We start from the raw sequence: 12,714 nt of genomic DNA, 5'->3' as shown, positions 1-12,714 counted from the left end.
TGCATAACACCGCCCAAATGTTCACGCAAAGAAAGAAGGCGTAACTTTGATTCTCGCCTGTAGTATTGTTGCCGCCGCCACCATGTCGTATTCGGCCAATCACAACGCACTGGATAGCTGGCCAATCAGCGCACACCTCGCTTTTCAGAACAATGAGCTTTGTAAAAATTGACGCGTTTCAGAAAGGCGGGGCATAGAGGAGAAACAATAATGTACAGTATGTGGAAAATAATGTGGTTTTTTTTACTTTAAACCGCATAAACACATTTCATTACACCAAATACACAAAATAATGTTCTTTTTTAGCAACGTCATATGACCCCTTTAAAAAATAAAATCTTAAAGACCCCCAAATTTTGAATAGCACTATACATCTGCTAAAAGTACATTTTGTCAACATTTAAGACGTATTTCAAAAGGCACCACTGAATGACTCCAAACTTGCACAGAGTTTTGTTCTGTATATTTTGGGCTAAGCATGCCTTGAATACAAATGTCAGATGAATTGATCAGCTAAAACAGAACGTCATAGGACTACACAATTCTGTTGTGCGATGAAAGCGTCTTGTATTTTTGCGACAGACAAGCATGCTGAGTGTCTTGAATCAGTCTTATAGCCCCCCTGAGTCTCTCTCCTGACCCTGCTGAGCTGAAAATCTCTGTCATCTGACACAGCCGCGCACGAAAGTATGCACCCAACCGTGTTCACACACACACTCAGACAGGCACCTACTGATCTGAGAAAACATTTCTCATTACATGTGAATTTGCATAATTTTAATAAAGCCAAAAATATAAAACACTTCAGGGTCAAAGCATACACATAAGATAGAAGAACTCCTTGTCAATGAGTGTGAAACTGTCACGGTGGGAGAAACCATGACTTTATTTGTTTGTTCCAGACGGTCTGATGAGGTGATGAACACAATCATCAGTTATTACGGAGGGGAACAAAGCTCATTAGCCATACCAAGAAAACACAGAGCGTAGAAAAATCTCTATCACACACCACCTCATACTGCTATCCCAAAGCTTTCAGGCTTCGGATGAATATGAACCAAAACTTTAACAACAATGTTAATGTTATATTTTAAGTTCTGTTGCACAATATGCTCTATGACACTCATTAATCAGGCTTCTCAGTTTGATGCCGATCTAATGCTTGTGTCCCATGTGGTTTCTGAGTATTATAATGGATCATAAAGACTTCACAGTGTGAAAAATGTGTCAAAAAACAACAATGGTCAAATATACACTAACAATTGAAATTTATGGATTTGGTTAGATTTTGATCCAATGAATCGGATCAAAATTTCATTTGAATCAAACTCAATCAAATCAAATGAGGTGTTTACATGAAGGCTTTTCAGTCTGATTGAGCCATCAATCCGATTACTAATGGCTCATTTGGTTGCATGTAAACAATGTTTAGCAAAAACTTCAATATAAACACCCTCATTGTATATGAAATATTAACAGCTCTGTCCTGCGCTCTCACACAAGCTGCAGGTTTGTTGTCGGATCCAACATAGCCTCACTGCATTGTGACATGTTCACGAAACAACAAATGATTGTGCTGCTAGAATGCTAAAGTATCATTATGAGTATTCATCATCAATCTGGTATCAAATGCATTTGTTGAGGGTAAATCGGTTAACTTTCTCTCTGGATCAAATATCACAAAAACATTTCCTTCTTTTATTCTTTCTTTCCTGTTCCACAGCAATCAATGCAGTGATAAGAAGCCACATTTGGACAAGGTCCTCTTACACGTCAAGTGATTAGGTGGTGAAGGAATCAACAAAATAAAAAAGAAAGAAAGAAAGACTCTTCATGACTTTCTCTTCAACTCGCTCAAGGTCTCTCTGTTTGTACAGTTTCTCTGTTAAAACTTCCTGAAATGTTTCTATACTTCTAAACAACTCCAAGAGGCCATTAACCATAACGCAACTGTCACATTTCACAGCTCTGAATGAGAGCGACATTTATTAGAGCTGACCCCGAGTCATTCAACAAGGGAAATAGAGTAACAAAAGCCACATTAGTCATACCTAGTGGGTCAGTTTCCATTACGTGAATAGTGCACAGTTTGAGAAGCTGGGGAAGAGTCGTCATAAGAAAATTAAATAAGGGCTTAAACTACTGAGTTATGCTCAGTAGTTAAAGATCTCATTAAATGTTTAACAAATCAAATTTCCATTTCAATGTCAACATATTTCCAACTAAAATAGGTTGCTACCTTTAAAGGGATTGTTCACCCCAAAATAAAAATTCTTTCATTAATTACTCACACTCGTCGTTCCAAACCCCTAAGAGCTTCGTTCATCTTCGGAACATTTTGGATGAAATCCGAGAGCTTTCTGACCCTCCCATAGACACAAATGCAACTACCACGAGAGTACCATGACACATGTGGTGTTGCTGACGCAGGAGCCAGTGTTCTGATGTAGAACCTGGATGCGGCTTGTTTGCAAGCAGAATAATTCACACACATGCACCATGGTACTCTCGTGAACGCACAGTAAAGACTGACATGGAAATTGGAAGAAATTGTTGAATGAAGTCATTATGTTTGTTTTCTTTGTGCACAAAAATTATTCTCGCAACTTTATAACATTACGGTTGAACCACTGATATCACATGAACTATTTTATCGATGTCCTTATTACCTTTCTGGGCCTTGAGCATGTCAGTTACATTGCTGTCTATGCAGGGTTCAGAAAGCTCTCGGATTTCATCCAAATATATCTTAATTTGTGTTCCGAAGATGAACAAAGATCTTACGGGTTTGGAACGACATGAGGGTGAGTAATTAACGACTATCAACTATCCCTTTAAGGCTGTTACAAACTGCTCCAACAAACACCTACATATGGAAACATTTTAAGTGCTTATTTTATAGAAAATTATATCATACATGTATTAAAAAAAACATGTTTTTTTTTTATTTTTTATGTGGTCTTTAAGATACCTAAAGGTATGAAAATGTGTAATGTAGGGTAGCATAGTAAGGTTAATGCTATATTTTTTATGATGGATTTTTTTTTTTTTTATACATACTGTATTGTGCCCACTGCATTTTTGAGAAGAAAATCCTCACTTCTTGCTCAGAAATAAACCAGAAGAGAGAAGACAGGAGCTACAACATTTTACAATATTGAGGCTTGACTTCAGCCTCTGCAGCCTTGAGCTATCTGTGTTTACTTTATCACATATTCATTCTGACCAATGCTCTGCAGCCTTGGACAGTCAGCAACTTCAAGTTGAAATATTGAGATGGATTCTCACTTTCAATGTAAAATTAAATAATGAAAAATCTTCTTTTTTATGAAATCCTTGGGAAGTTCATTTTTGACTTGATATATTATGTGTGCTCCGTGCACATGCCTGTGCATTTCTGAAAAACACAATTGTGTACTGTATATAAGCTCTACTCACCGCTCTCTGTTGAATTTGAGAGAGTGTAGGATAGCCGGACGTCGCTGTCGCAAATTCCAGAGATGCAGCGTATCGTCCGCACAAGCTGTGACCAGAGCCCCCTATGAACACATAAGTGTAACAACAACACTCAATCCATGCAATGAGATGGTAAGTTTACACCAATTTTAACAATCAAAGAAAGTTACATTAAATGTATGACACTTTAGACACACTTTTTTTTTTAGGTGTCCGTGGCATCAGCCATTGTGCTTTTTTCATGTGACAAAATATTATATTAAATAAGTCAGTTTTCTATTTGTGACCTAAAAACATGCATTTTATATAATATTGAACCTAATAGCACACATGGAGTTGTATTGTATGTCTAAAGTGTGTTTCCGTTTCCACTTCAATGTCCTAAAATTCTATGATGGGGAAAATTATGCAGTATATAATGCATCTTCCAGGTCACAAATGAAATAAGAATTTACTCATATAGTTGCTAGGAAATGATAAACCTTAATTTATTCTGTCACATCGATATGTTTCAGTCTGTATAACTTTGCTGTTTTCTCATGCATTTCATGCATATTTCATGATATTAAAGTCCTCCTTGGATAGAGACTGGAACAGTCTGAAGAGAAAGAATTACTTGCCACAAGTAATGCTGTGCTCTATGTATTACAAGACTCAGGATGGTGTTGATGGTTAATGGAGGACAGAAAGAGGGAAGAGAGCAAAAAGTGATGAAAGTGTCTAAGAGTGTGAGTGTGAAAAATCTGACAATGTCAGGATGACAAAGGTCTTTCTGACCCATTTTATCTGGAAGCCCTTTATAATTTTGAAGCCAATATATCTAATTTTCTTTTCAAATGCTGGCTGCAATGTTCAGGCAGCAAATAATACATGACAAACCTGGAAAAATGAGTGGCATTTCATGTCGGGGATGGGAACATTTCAGTATTAATGTGAACTCGCTTTGTCAAATCACTGCCTAATTTGAGGGTGATCATGGGCCAGCAGGAAGTCTCTAAACACTTTATCTTCATGACTTTGAGAGTTTGTCTCCATCTTTGTTCTTTCTCAGTGCATTGAATCCAGATCCATCAGTCAGGTGACTGACAACTGTGTTTCCATGGAGATGGTGTTTAGGTAAACACAGATTGCACCAACACGCCAAAGGACAAAAGCAGAGAAAAACAGATGTCGAGAGGGAATTTTAGTGTTGTGTCAAAGTCAATGTGAATTCACATTTGCGACCCATTATAATTCCGTAACATGATATTTTCCAAGTGAAATGGGATTTTCAAAAAGAAAATAAATTGTGCACTTCAGGATTTGGTTAGATGGTAAAAGTGAGTGTTGCACACAAAAATGGAACCAATTAAAAAATATAATAATAATAATATACTGTATACATATAAATATGGGATGAAATAAAATAAATTGAAGAGGAAGTACTAAAATTTCTAAAGCTATAACAAATGAAATAAAGCTAAATGTGCATATTAAAAAATTATTTAAAAATGACAGCAAAATGACTAAAACATAGAAGATTAATAAATATGAATAAATACTATAATAGTATATAAACAATACTAAAAATAACAGATGAGAGTTTGCTATTTTGGCTATTGGCTATTGTCCTAGTCTGCATGGCCTAAGTGATGTCAGCAGGAAAGGGAATTTGTTTCAGAAGAAGATACAGTTACAAAACAATCAAATTTTTCCTTTGAATTAACATGCAATGATGAATCACATTCACAATTAGACCAAGGACGTGCATTTAAAAAAATAAAAAAATAAAAGTTATTTTGATTTTATGTTCACTTTATGCAGAGGAATATTATGGAAATTAAATTACAGTAGAACACTAATGAAATTAGTAATTAGTGTTGTAATTAGGGCTGGGCGATATAGCTAAAAAATATATCAACGATATAGGTTTCATATCGTTCGGTATCGATAATTATTGACATTTTTTATAACCTTTTTTAAAACGGAGCAATAGAAAAAAATGTTTAATTTTAACCACTGTATTTTTAATTTGCCCACTTTACAAACATATATATATTTATTTATTTATTTATTTATTTTTTACAGTCAAACACAAAATGAAATTTAAACAAATATCTCCTTTCTTATGTTTTATATGCAGATTAAATAAGTCTTAAAGGGATAGTTCATCCAAAATTTGACTTGTTTCCCGAGGCCACAGGAGGGCGCAATTAGCAAAATAATGCAGCGCATTAATTGTCAATTCAAATAACTGTCTATAAAAACGTGCATAACGTCTAAATTAACATATATAAATCAAATATAATTTTGTAAACTGCATAAACAATTATGAACAAAACAGTATCATGTGTTTATGCATTGCTCAGCCTAATACAAAGAGCCAAATCGCCGATCATACAGATTGCATTTAAAAACATATGAGACGCCGTAAAATGAAATAAACCTTCACAAATTTGCATCGCGTTTTCTAAACGTTAAAACTGTTTTAACTTTGCATGACTTTCTTTGCATCTCTTGCATGAGACGCGAGTGCAGCATTCATATCTGTCCGTCTAAAAATGTGCTGAATATGCGTTCTGTGTGAATGGCTTGGTTTCGGTTTTAACCTAATCAAGATCTTCTACGCATTGAGTTACTATATTTCTCTAATATTTTGAACGAATAACACAGCAGCGGCGCGTCTCGTGGGCTATAAACATTAAAATGTAACCTCGCTTACATCATCATCACCGCATCTCGCGCGCCACTGATGACGCTCCCTGACGCACTCCTAACATTAGATTGTACCATTTTGCATTCAAATGCAATCCGTGTATCATTCGTTTTTTGATTTAATATTGAAAGTAGAAAAATTAGAAAACGGCTCCTTTCTCGTTTTTTTTCCGAAAAACGAGAATTCAGCTTAAATTTTCGTTTTTTGTTCATGGGTGGAAAACTGAAAAAACAGCTTGAAACGCTCCTTTCTGCTGATTGGTCAGCCGAAGTGTTTAAAATATTTATTTTGAAACATTAATTAATTAATTAATTAAACAAACAGACTTACTGGGTGAGCAGGGTAGGCTATGACAGCTGTCATATCATACCCTGCCATGCCAGCTGATGCAAAGAATAGAATTTATATCTACACAGAAGAAAGCCCTGTCTAGACTCTGCCCCGGTATATGAGTTGTGTCAAGCTATTCATTAGCCTGTTTATTTGATGAAAAAAGATGAAATGTACAAAAGGAGCCGTTTTCTCATTTTTCTACTTTCAGTATTAAATCAAAAAATGAATGATCGAATGATACACGGATTAAATGCAAATGTTTATTTTAAATTCGACTAATATTCTTTTTTTATTATTCACAATCTCCTCATCACAGGCAGGCACAGCACTCAATTCAGCATGTTCATGTCTGTCTGCATCACTCATAGCACGTGCCTATATCGTGCGCTATATTGAACATTTTTTATATCGTTATCGATGAAGGTGTAGGCTAACGTCGATAAATATCGATACCGTTTTATCGCCCAGGCCTAGTTGTAATCCACTATAAGTGGTGTGGGATATATTGTACAAATGTAACCATTTGGTTAGTGAGGTAGCATCCCTTGTGATGACGAATGTTATTTACAGCACTAATTTAGTGTTGTTAATAAAATCAATATGAATGAAGACTGAATCCCTGAAGTGTAATATCTAAATAATGTACCTCAGGATAAAATGTCAAGAGTGTGTGCGCACAATATTTGTCCAATCAATTCCTACAGGCTCATGTCTCACTAAATGAGATGATTTTCAGTGTCTGGTATAACATCTGCATCTTATTGTGAACAATTAATCAGAGCATGATATTCCGAAGAAAAAACAAATGTTTGTCTTTGTCATTTTTAATCAAAATGTGGCCTGATTCCTGAGGCAAAGATTCCATCATCTCCACAACTGACTGCAAACTCAGATTCAGGTCTGGCTCCACTTTTCACCAACCGATGAATTCCCAGCGGATGAAAAACCTGCCCTAAATGTTTTCTCTTTGAATATACTCCTTCACTCTGAAAAACATCCCATTACAAAAGTAAAATGGCTCGCAAATGCCATTTTCTTTTGACTTCAGATGTGTTTATATGGGCTTATAGAAAGGAGACAGAAAAAGATGGCGATAGTGGAGAGTGTACCTAAATTGCTATAATCCAAAATGGCCACCATGGCAACTCTCCCACTTTCCCTCTTTTGTTAACACACTAACTTCTCGTTATTCATGAGATGATGCAGCATGTGTGCATAAGAGCGAGACAGAGAGGCTGAGAAACATTCAGCACTTGACACGTCTGATGGGAAGTAATGACTGACTGCATTAACACCACAGGGCTGAGAGGGAAGGCGGCTCTTGACCTAAACGTATTCCTCTGTAGAGCCGAGCATGCATTTACACACACATGCTGTCTATCCTAAATTATAGATTAAAACACACACATATGCACTCTGCCCTCCTACGTGCTTTCTACATATGCTGCACACATGAAAATGTGCTGTAATATATGTGTGCCTGCAAGTGTGGGTGTTCGGTACCTCGTTGATGAGAAACTGCAGTTGGAGAACTGCCGCCCCACTCTCATGCTGGCAATGACAGTCCACTCCTGGCCGTCCCAGACTGATGACATCAGAGAGTTAAGGAAAAGAGGACAGTCATTTACAATGAAACTTTGATGCTTCAAGGTTGTACTTTCAACACTTTCCATACAGCACTAAAAGCTGGATTAAAACCGATAGACAGCATAGCGACCCAAGTAAAAACTCTCTGAAGGACTATGCATGAAGTTTAAAAGCTCTAAAAAAACTCAAACCCAGTTTGGTATGTGTGTGTAGATCTGGATTGATCTGGGCCACACTCCTCCCACCAACAGTCGGCCCTCATATTGTTTGCCGTGATCCACACTGTGTCATCATTGCCACACATGGCCCAGCTCTGGCTGAAAGGGTACATGCCATTGCCGACAGGAGGCCAGCAGTGCCAGCTTGAGGCCACATTCGGGCCAAGATCGTTTGCTATGTGGGATGCCATTTGTCTCTCCTCTTATCTAAACGTGTGCACACACAGCTGTGTCCGATCACTTCAAAAGACAGTAAAATACAGGTAATAACAAAGCAGGAAAATGCTTTCATGACAGATACAAGGTCAAACTCATCCAGTATCATTCAGACCACATGCAGAAGTGGTTTATATAAATATCCACCTGTATAGTGTATATACTTTCTATTCATCAAAGAATCATAAAATAAAAATGTATGACAGTTTCCACAATAATAAACTGTTCTCAACATTGAGAATAATAAATGCTTCTTGAGCATGACCCCTTTAAAATGATTTCTGAGGGATCATGTGACACTGAAGACTGGAGTAATGACTGCTGAAAATTCTGCTTTGCCACCTCACAAATTAATTTAATTTTAAAATATATTCACATAGAAAAGTGTTTTGTAATAAAAAAAAATTGCTGACTTTTTTCTGACTTAAGTTTCTTAGTTAAGAATATGGGTTGCAGCTCTTAATTTTGAACTCTCAAAGTGCATTAGATAGAATAATTTAACTTAAAAATGTACAAAATGTTAATTTTTTCCCCAATTCTTCATTTGTCTTTTTTTTTTAAATACCGCAATACATATCGTATCGTGAATTTCATATCGCGATATTATCGCATCGTGACATTTTGATATCGTTACATCCCTAATATATTACAACCCACAAGGGTTATTACAGGCCTACACCTAAACCACAAATATAAATGCACAGCTATAGTCTAGGTGAGAACAAACAAGCTTGCAGTCTCGCATCCATCAAACAGTAAAAAAGCCTTTACATGAAATTATATTAAAATAAATGCCTGCCAAATGCATAAATGTAAATGTATTATGATCCTTGTTTTCAATCCAAGCACTCCCGGGCTAAAAGCCTGGCGGTGTATACAAATTTTACAATACTAACTTCCTTTCAACCGTACAAACTCTCTCCAAAGCATCACTGTCCAGAGACAGCAAAAGGATTGACAGGCAGAGAGGCGCCTCCAGGTTTTTTTCAGTATCATGCGTGGGCTCGGATTTGCTCAGATTTTTTTTGTTTTCTGTCAAAGAGACAGGTGTGATTTCTCAGGACTATCTAATATATTTCAGTGATATCTGTCAGGTAGCAGGGTCATTTTATGCATGAACACAGGAACACATGAACTCGCTTTAAACACAGGATCCCAAGGCCATTAAACACAACAGAGCAATCAAACGGTCAAACATGCACTTTTATTTGCCCTTCTGTCCCGCTGCTGCTCACCCAATCACCCAATCAAAAGTTCATGCTGCACACTGAAGGAAAAAGACAGAACGTTCTAGAATAAACCCCTACATTAAATATGTGTGTGAGTGAGAGTTTGTGTTTTGAGGACGATCGGTCATAGGTATAATTGTTCTGCATGCTTGATTGGCTCTTAATTGCACTTAGTTAAATTGTGTTGACAAACATGGGCGTTCAACCCACATGTTCAGGAATCAAGTTGTTCAGTAGTGCCTGGGATAGAAATCACCACTGAACACACACAGACCAATGCACAAACTCCAGATGAAACCATGTGCTTTATATATCGACTGCACAAATGACTTGCTAATAAGATGAACATCCACTCGCAGATAAACCACAGGCTCAACTCAGCTACACAGCCTCTATAAAACATCACTTTGGAGATTTTTTTCCCGTGCACCATCAAGTATTTTTAACCTTGTTTTTGAAGATTCTATAAAGCCTTGGTTATATTTAAGTATTTGACAGATATAGATTTCCAATGACTTGGTTGTATTTTTAATGAAAACCTTGCATTTAATGCAATGCATTAACATTAATGTCAATGTATCTCTCTGTTAGCTTTTATTTATGACTTCCATCATCTTTTTTATCAGCTTACTTACTGTTAGCTTACCTACTTCTAATGTACGCAATTTAAAATGTATGTTAGGGCTTTACTCCTATAAAAATTACTGTATCATATTGATGGACACATTTCTAAGGCCTCTAAATAATAATAATACTTAATAAGGAAAAGGAAAGAAAAGCAAGGAAAAGGCCTTTTAGTATATCATCACTGTTTTGCATGTTAGTGACAACTGATATTTTTAGGCATTTTATATAAGCAGTCAGCTACATATTATATGTTATAGAGATTTCATTGACTTACATTACAAGCTAACAGAATTTAATCTTACTTTTTGGCCATATAAACATAAGCAACTGCACCAAATTACTTATTTTGCCTTGTTTGGGCCTTTCAATAAAACGGGGTTGTTTTTCATTCGTTGAGTCTGAGCTCCATATATTTATCTAAAGGTTTAATAAACAGTTCCATTAAAAAAAAAAAAAATGGATTATTTCAAATGTCGGGGTTTACAGGGTTGAAATACCAGTTTGCCAAGCTAACAGCAATCAAATAAAGAATTCATTTCATTCATTAAAATCCATATGACCATATTGATGATCGAGCTGCTTCTTTCTACTTATAGTACGCTACGTATAGTTACGGATAGTTCACCCAAAAATGAACATTTTGTCATTATTTTCTCACCAACATATTGTTTCAAACCTGTTGATTGTCAATGATGATGATTGTCATTCTTCTATAACTAAAAGAATGTTAGGCAAGTAAATTTATTGCATAGAAAACACAAAAAAATATTTACTGCTAAACTTTTTTGTGTGTAATAAAGAAGAAAGTCATACAAGTTTGGAACATGAGGGTAAATGATGACAGAACTTTCATTTTTGGATGGTCTATTCCTTTATAGCTCCAGCCAAGACTTTACGAGGTTCAAAACGACCACTGAGAGATGTTTTGGTGGTGAACAGGTCGTTAGATTGATGTTTCCATTGTGAAACAAGGCTGAAAAGAAAGATACATGATCGATGGAGGAAGAGGAGGAAGATGGAGTGAGTTAGGAGATGTTGAATAGAAAGACTGGTGACTCAGACCCTTAAAAGACGGGATGGAGGAGCAGAATTGAAACCTAGAGTGTCAGTGAGGCAGGAGGTGAAAGAGAGAAATGAGTCAGAGAAAGAGAGAGAGACTTTAGCAGGTTTAAAATGGTGACTCCGATTGAGTAGGAGAGAGAGATTGAACGGAAGAGTTGAAATGAGTTGTCCATGTCATAAAAGCAACAAACACGCACACATATAAGGTGACGTTTCATGACTCATGCTGGATTTGCACAATTTATACACTCTCATGTCTATAGATTTTCCCTTCATTTTCCAACATTAATTTCTCTGTCATATTTTCCTACATTATTTTCCACTGTTCTCTGTTTCACCTGCACACACTGAAAAATCTCAGTCTCTGCTTCATTAAAGATCCCATTTTTAAATACATTTTGTGGCTTTTAGTCCATGTCTTTTAGCTTTCTTGTCAACTATACACTAAATCAGCTGTCATACTGTCTGTAAGTGCACATATTTAAAAAATGTCACTCTTTCTCTTCAGAAAAAAATTTATCAAAAATTGAAGACTAACAACACAGATTTCTGTCCACAGAATAAAGTCATACGAGTTTAAAATGATGGTGAGTAAATGATGACAGTGGGTGAACTATTCAACCAAGACCCCAGAAATGCATCATCCGAAGGTATAAGGCATGTCTGAAATGAACGTTTATGAAAATCATGTCTACTAAAATACCTAATATCTCTCTTCATTGTCTGTAATAATATATTTTACAATCCACTATTATCAAATAATATACAATTTTTTTTTTTAATGATCAATGATCAACTGAAAAAAAAAATTCAGCTGTGCAATCACAGGAATAAATTACACTTTTAAATATACATAATAATAAAAAATGTATCTGTTTTTTTTTAATTGAGAATGTGACAAATTGAAAAATGACAGTAGACATGACAAAGTACAGAAAAATTAACAAACAACACCAACAACAAGAAAAAGGAATATACCCAAACCAAAGACATAGAATGTAAACATTTTCCACAGCCTTTCAATATATGATAAGGAGAGAAAGAACAAAAAAGTAAAAATAATATTAATGTACAGTTGTGACGTATACTACTACTACTACTACTACTACTACTAATAATAATAATTATAATAATAATAATAATATACACTTGTGCCATATTTGGATATAGTATAGACACAATTCTTGTAACACTAATCGGTTGTAACATAATATTTTCAGTAATTTTGATTAGTGAGTGACAAATTATAGAAGCTGAGGCATTGTAAAAATATTTCACAATATTACAGTTT

At 35.7% G+C, this 12,714-nt stretch overlaps 1 protein-coding gene across 1 annotated transcript in view; it reads right to left on the bottom strand.

The window, feature by feature from the left end:
* LOC107733626 (syntaxin-binding protein 5-like) overlaps positions 1-12,714 on the bottom strand; it is a 155,241-nt gene that overhangs the window by 70,354 nt on the left and 72,173 nt on the right. The window contains exons 3-4 of the mRNA XM_016545332.1: positions 7,988-8,069; positions 3,439-3,539 (exon numbers count right to left, since the gene is read on the bottom strand). Coding sequence (XP_016400818.1) covers positions 3,439-3,539; positions 7,988-8,069 — 183 coding nt within the window. The remainder of the gene's footprint in view (positions 1-3,438; positions 3,540-7,987; positions 8,070-12,714) is intronic.

This window comes from Sinocyclocheilus rhinocerous, unplaced genomic scaffold, assembly GCF_001515625.1.
Source record: "Sinocyclocheilus rhinocerous isolate Xijiao unplaced genomic scaffold, SAMN03320098_v1.1 scaffold1842, whole genome shotgun sequence".
NCBI classification, from domain to species: domain Eukaryota; kingdom Metazoa; phylum Chordata; class Actinopteri; order Cypriniformes; family Cyprinidae; genus Sinocyclocheilus; species Sinocyclocheilus rhinocerous.
This window is presented reverse-complemented; position numbering and strand designations above follow the sequence as displayed.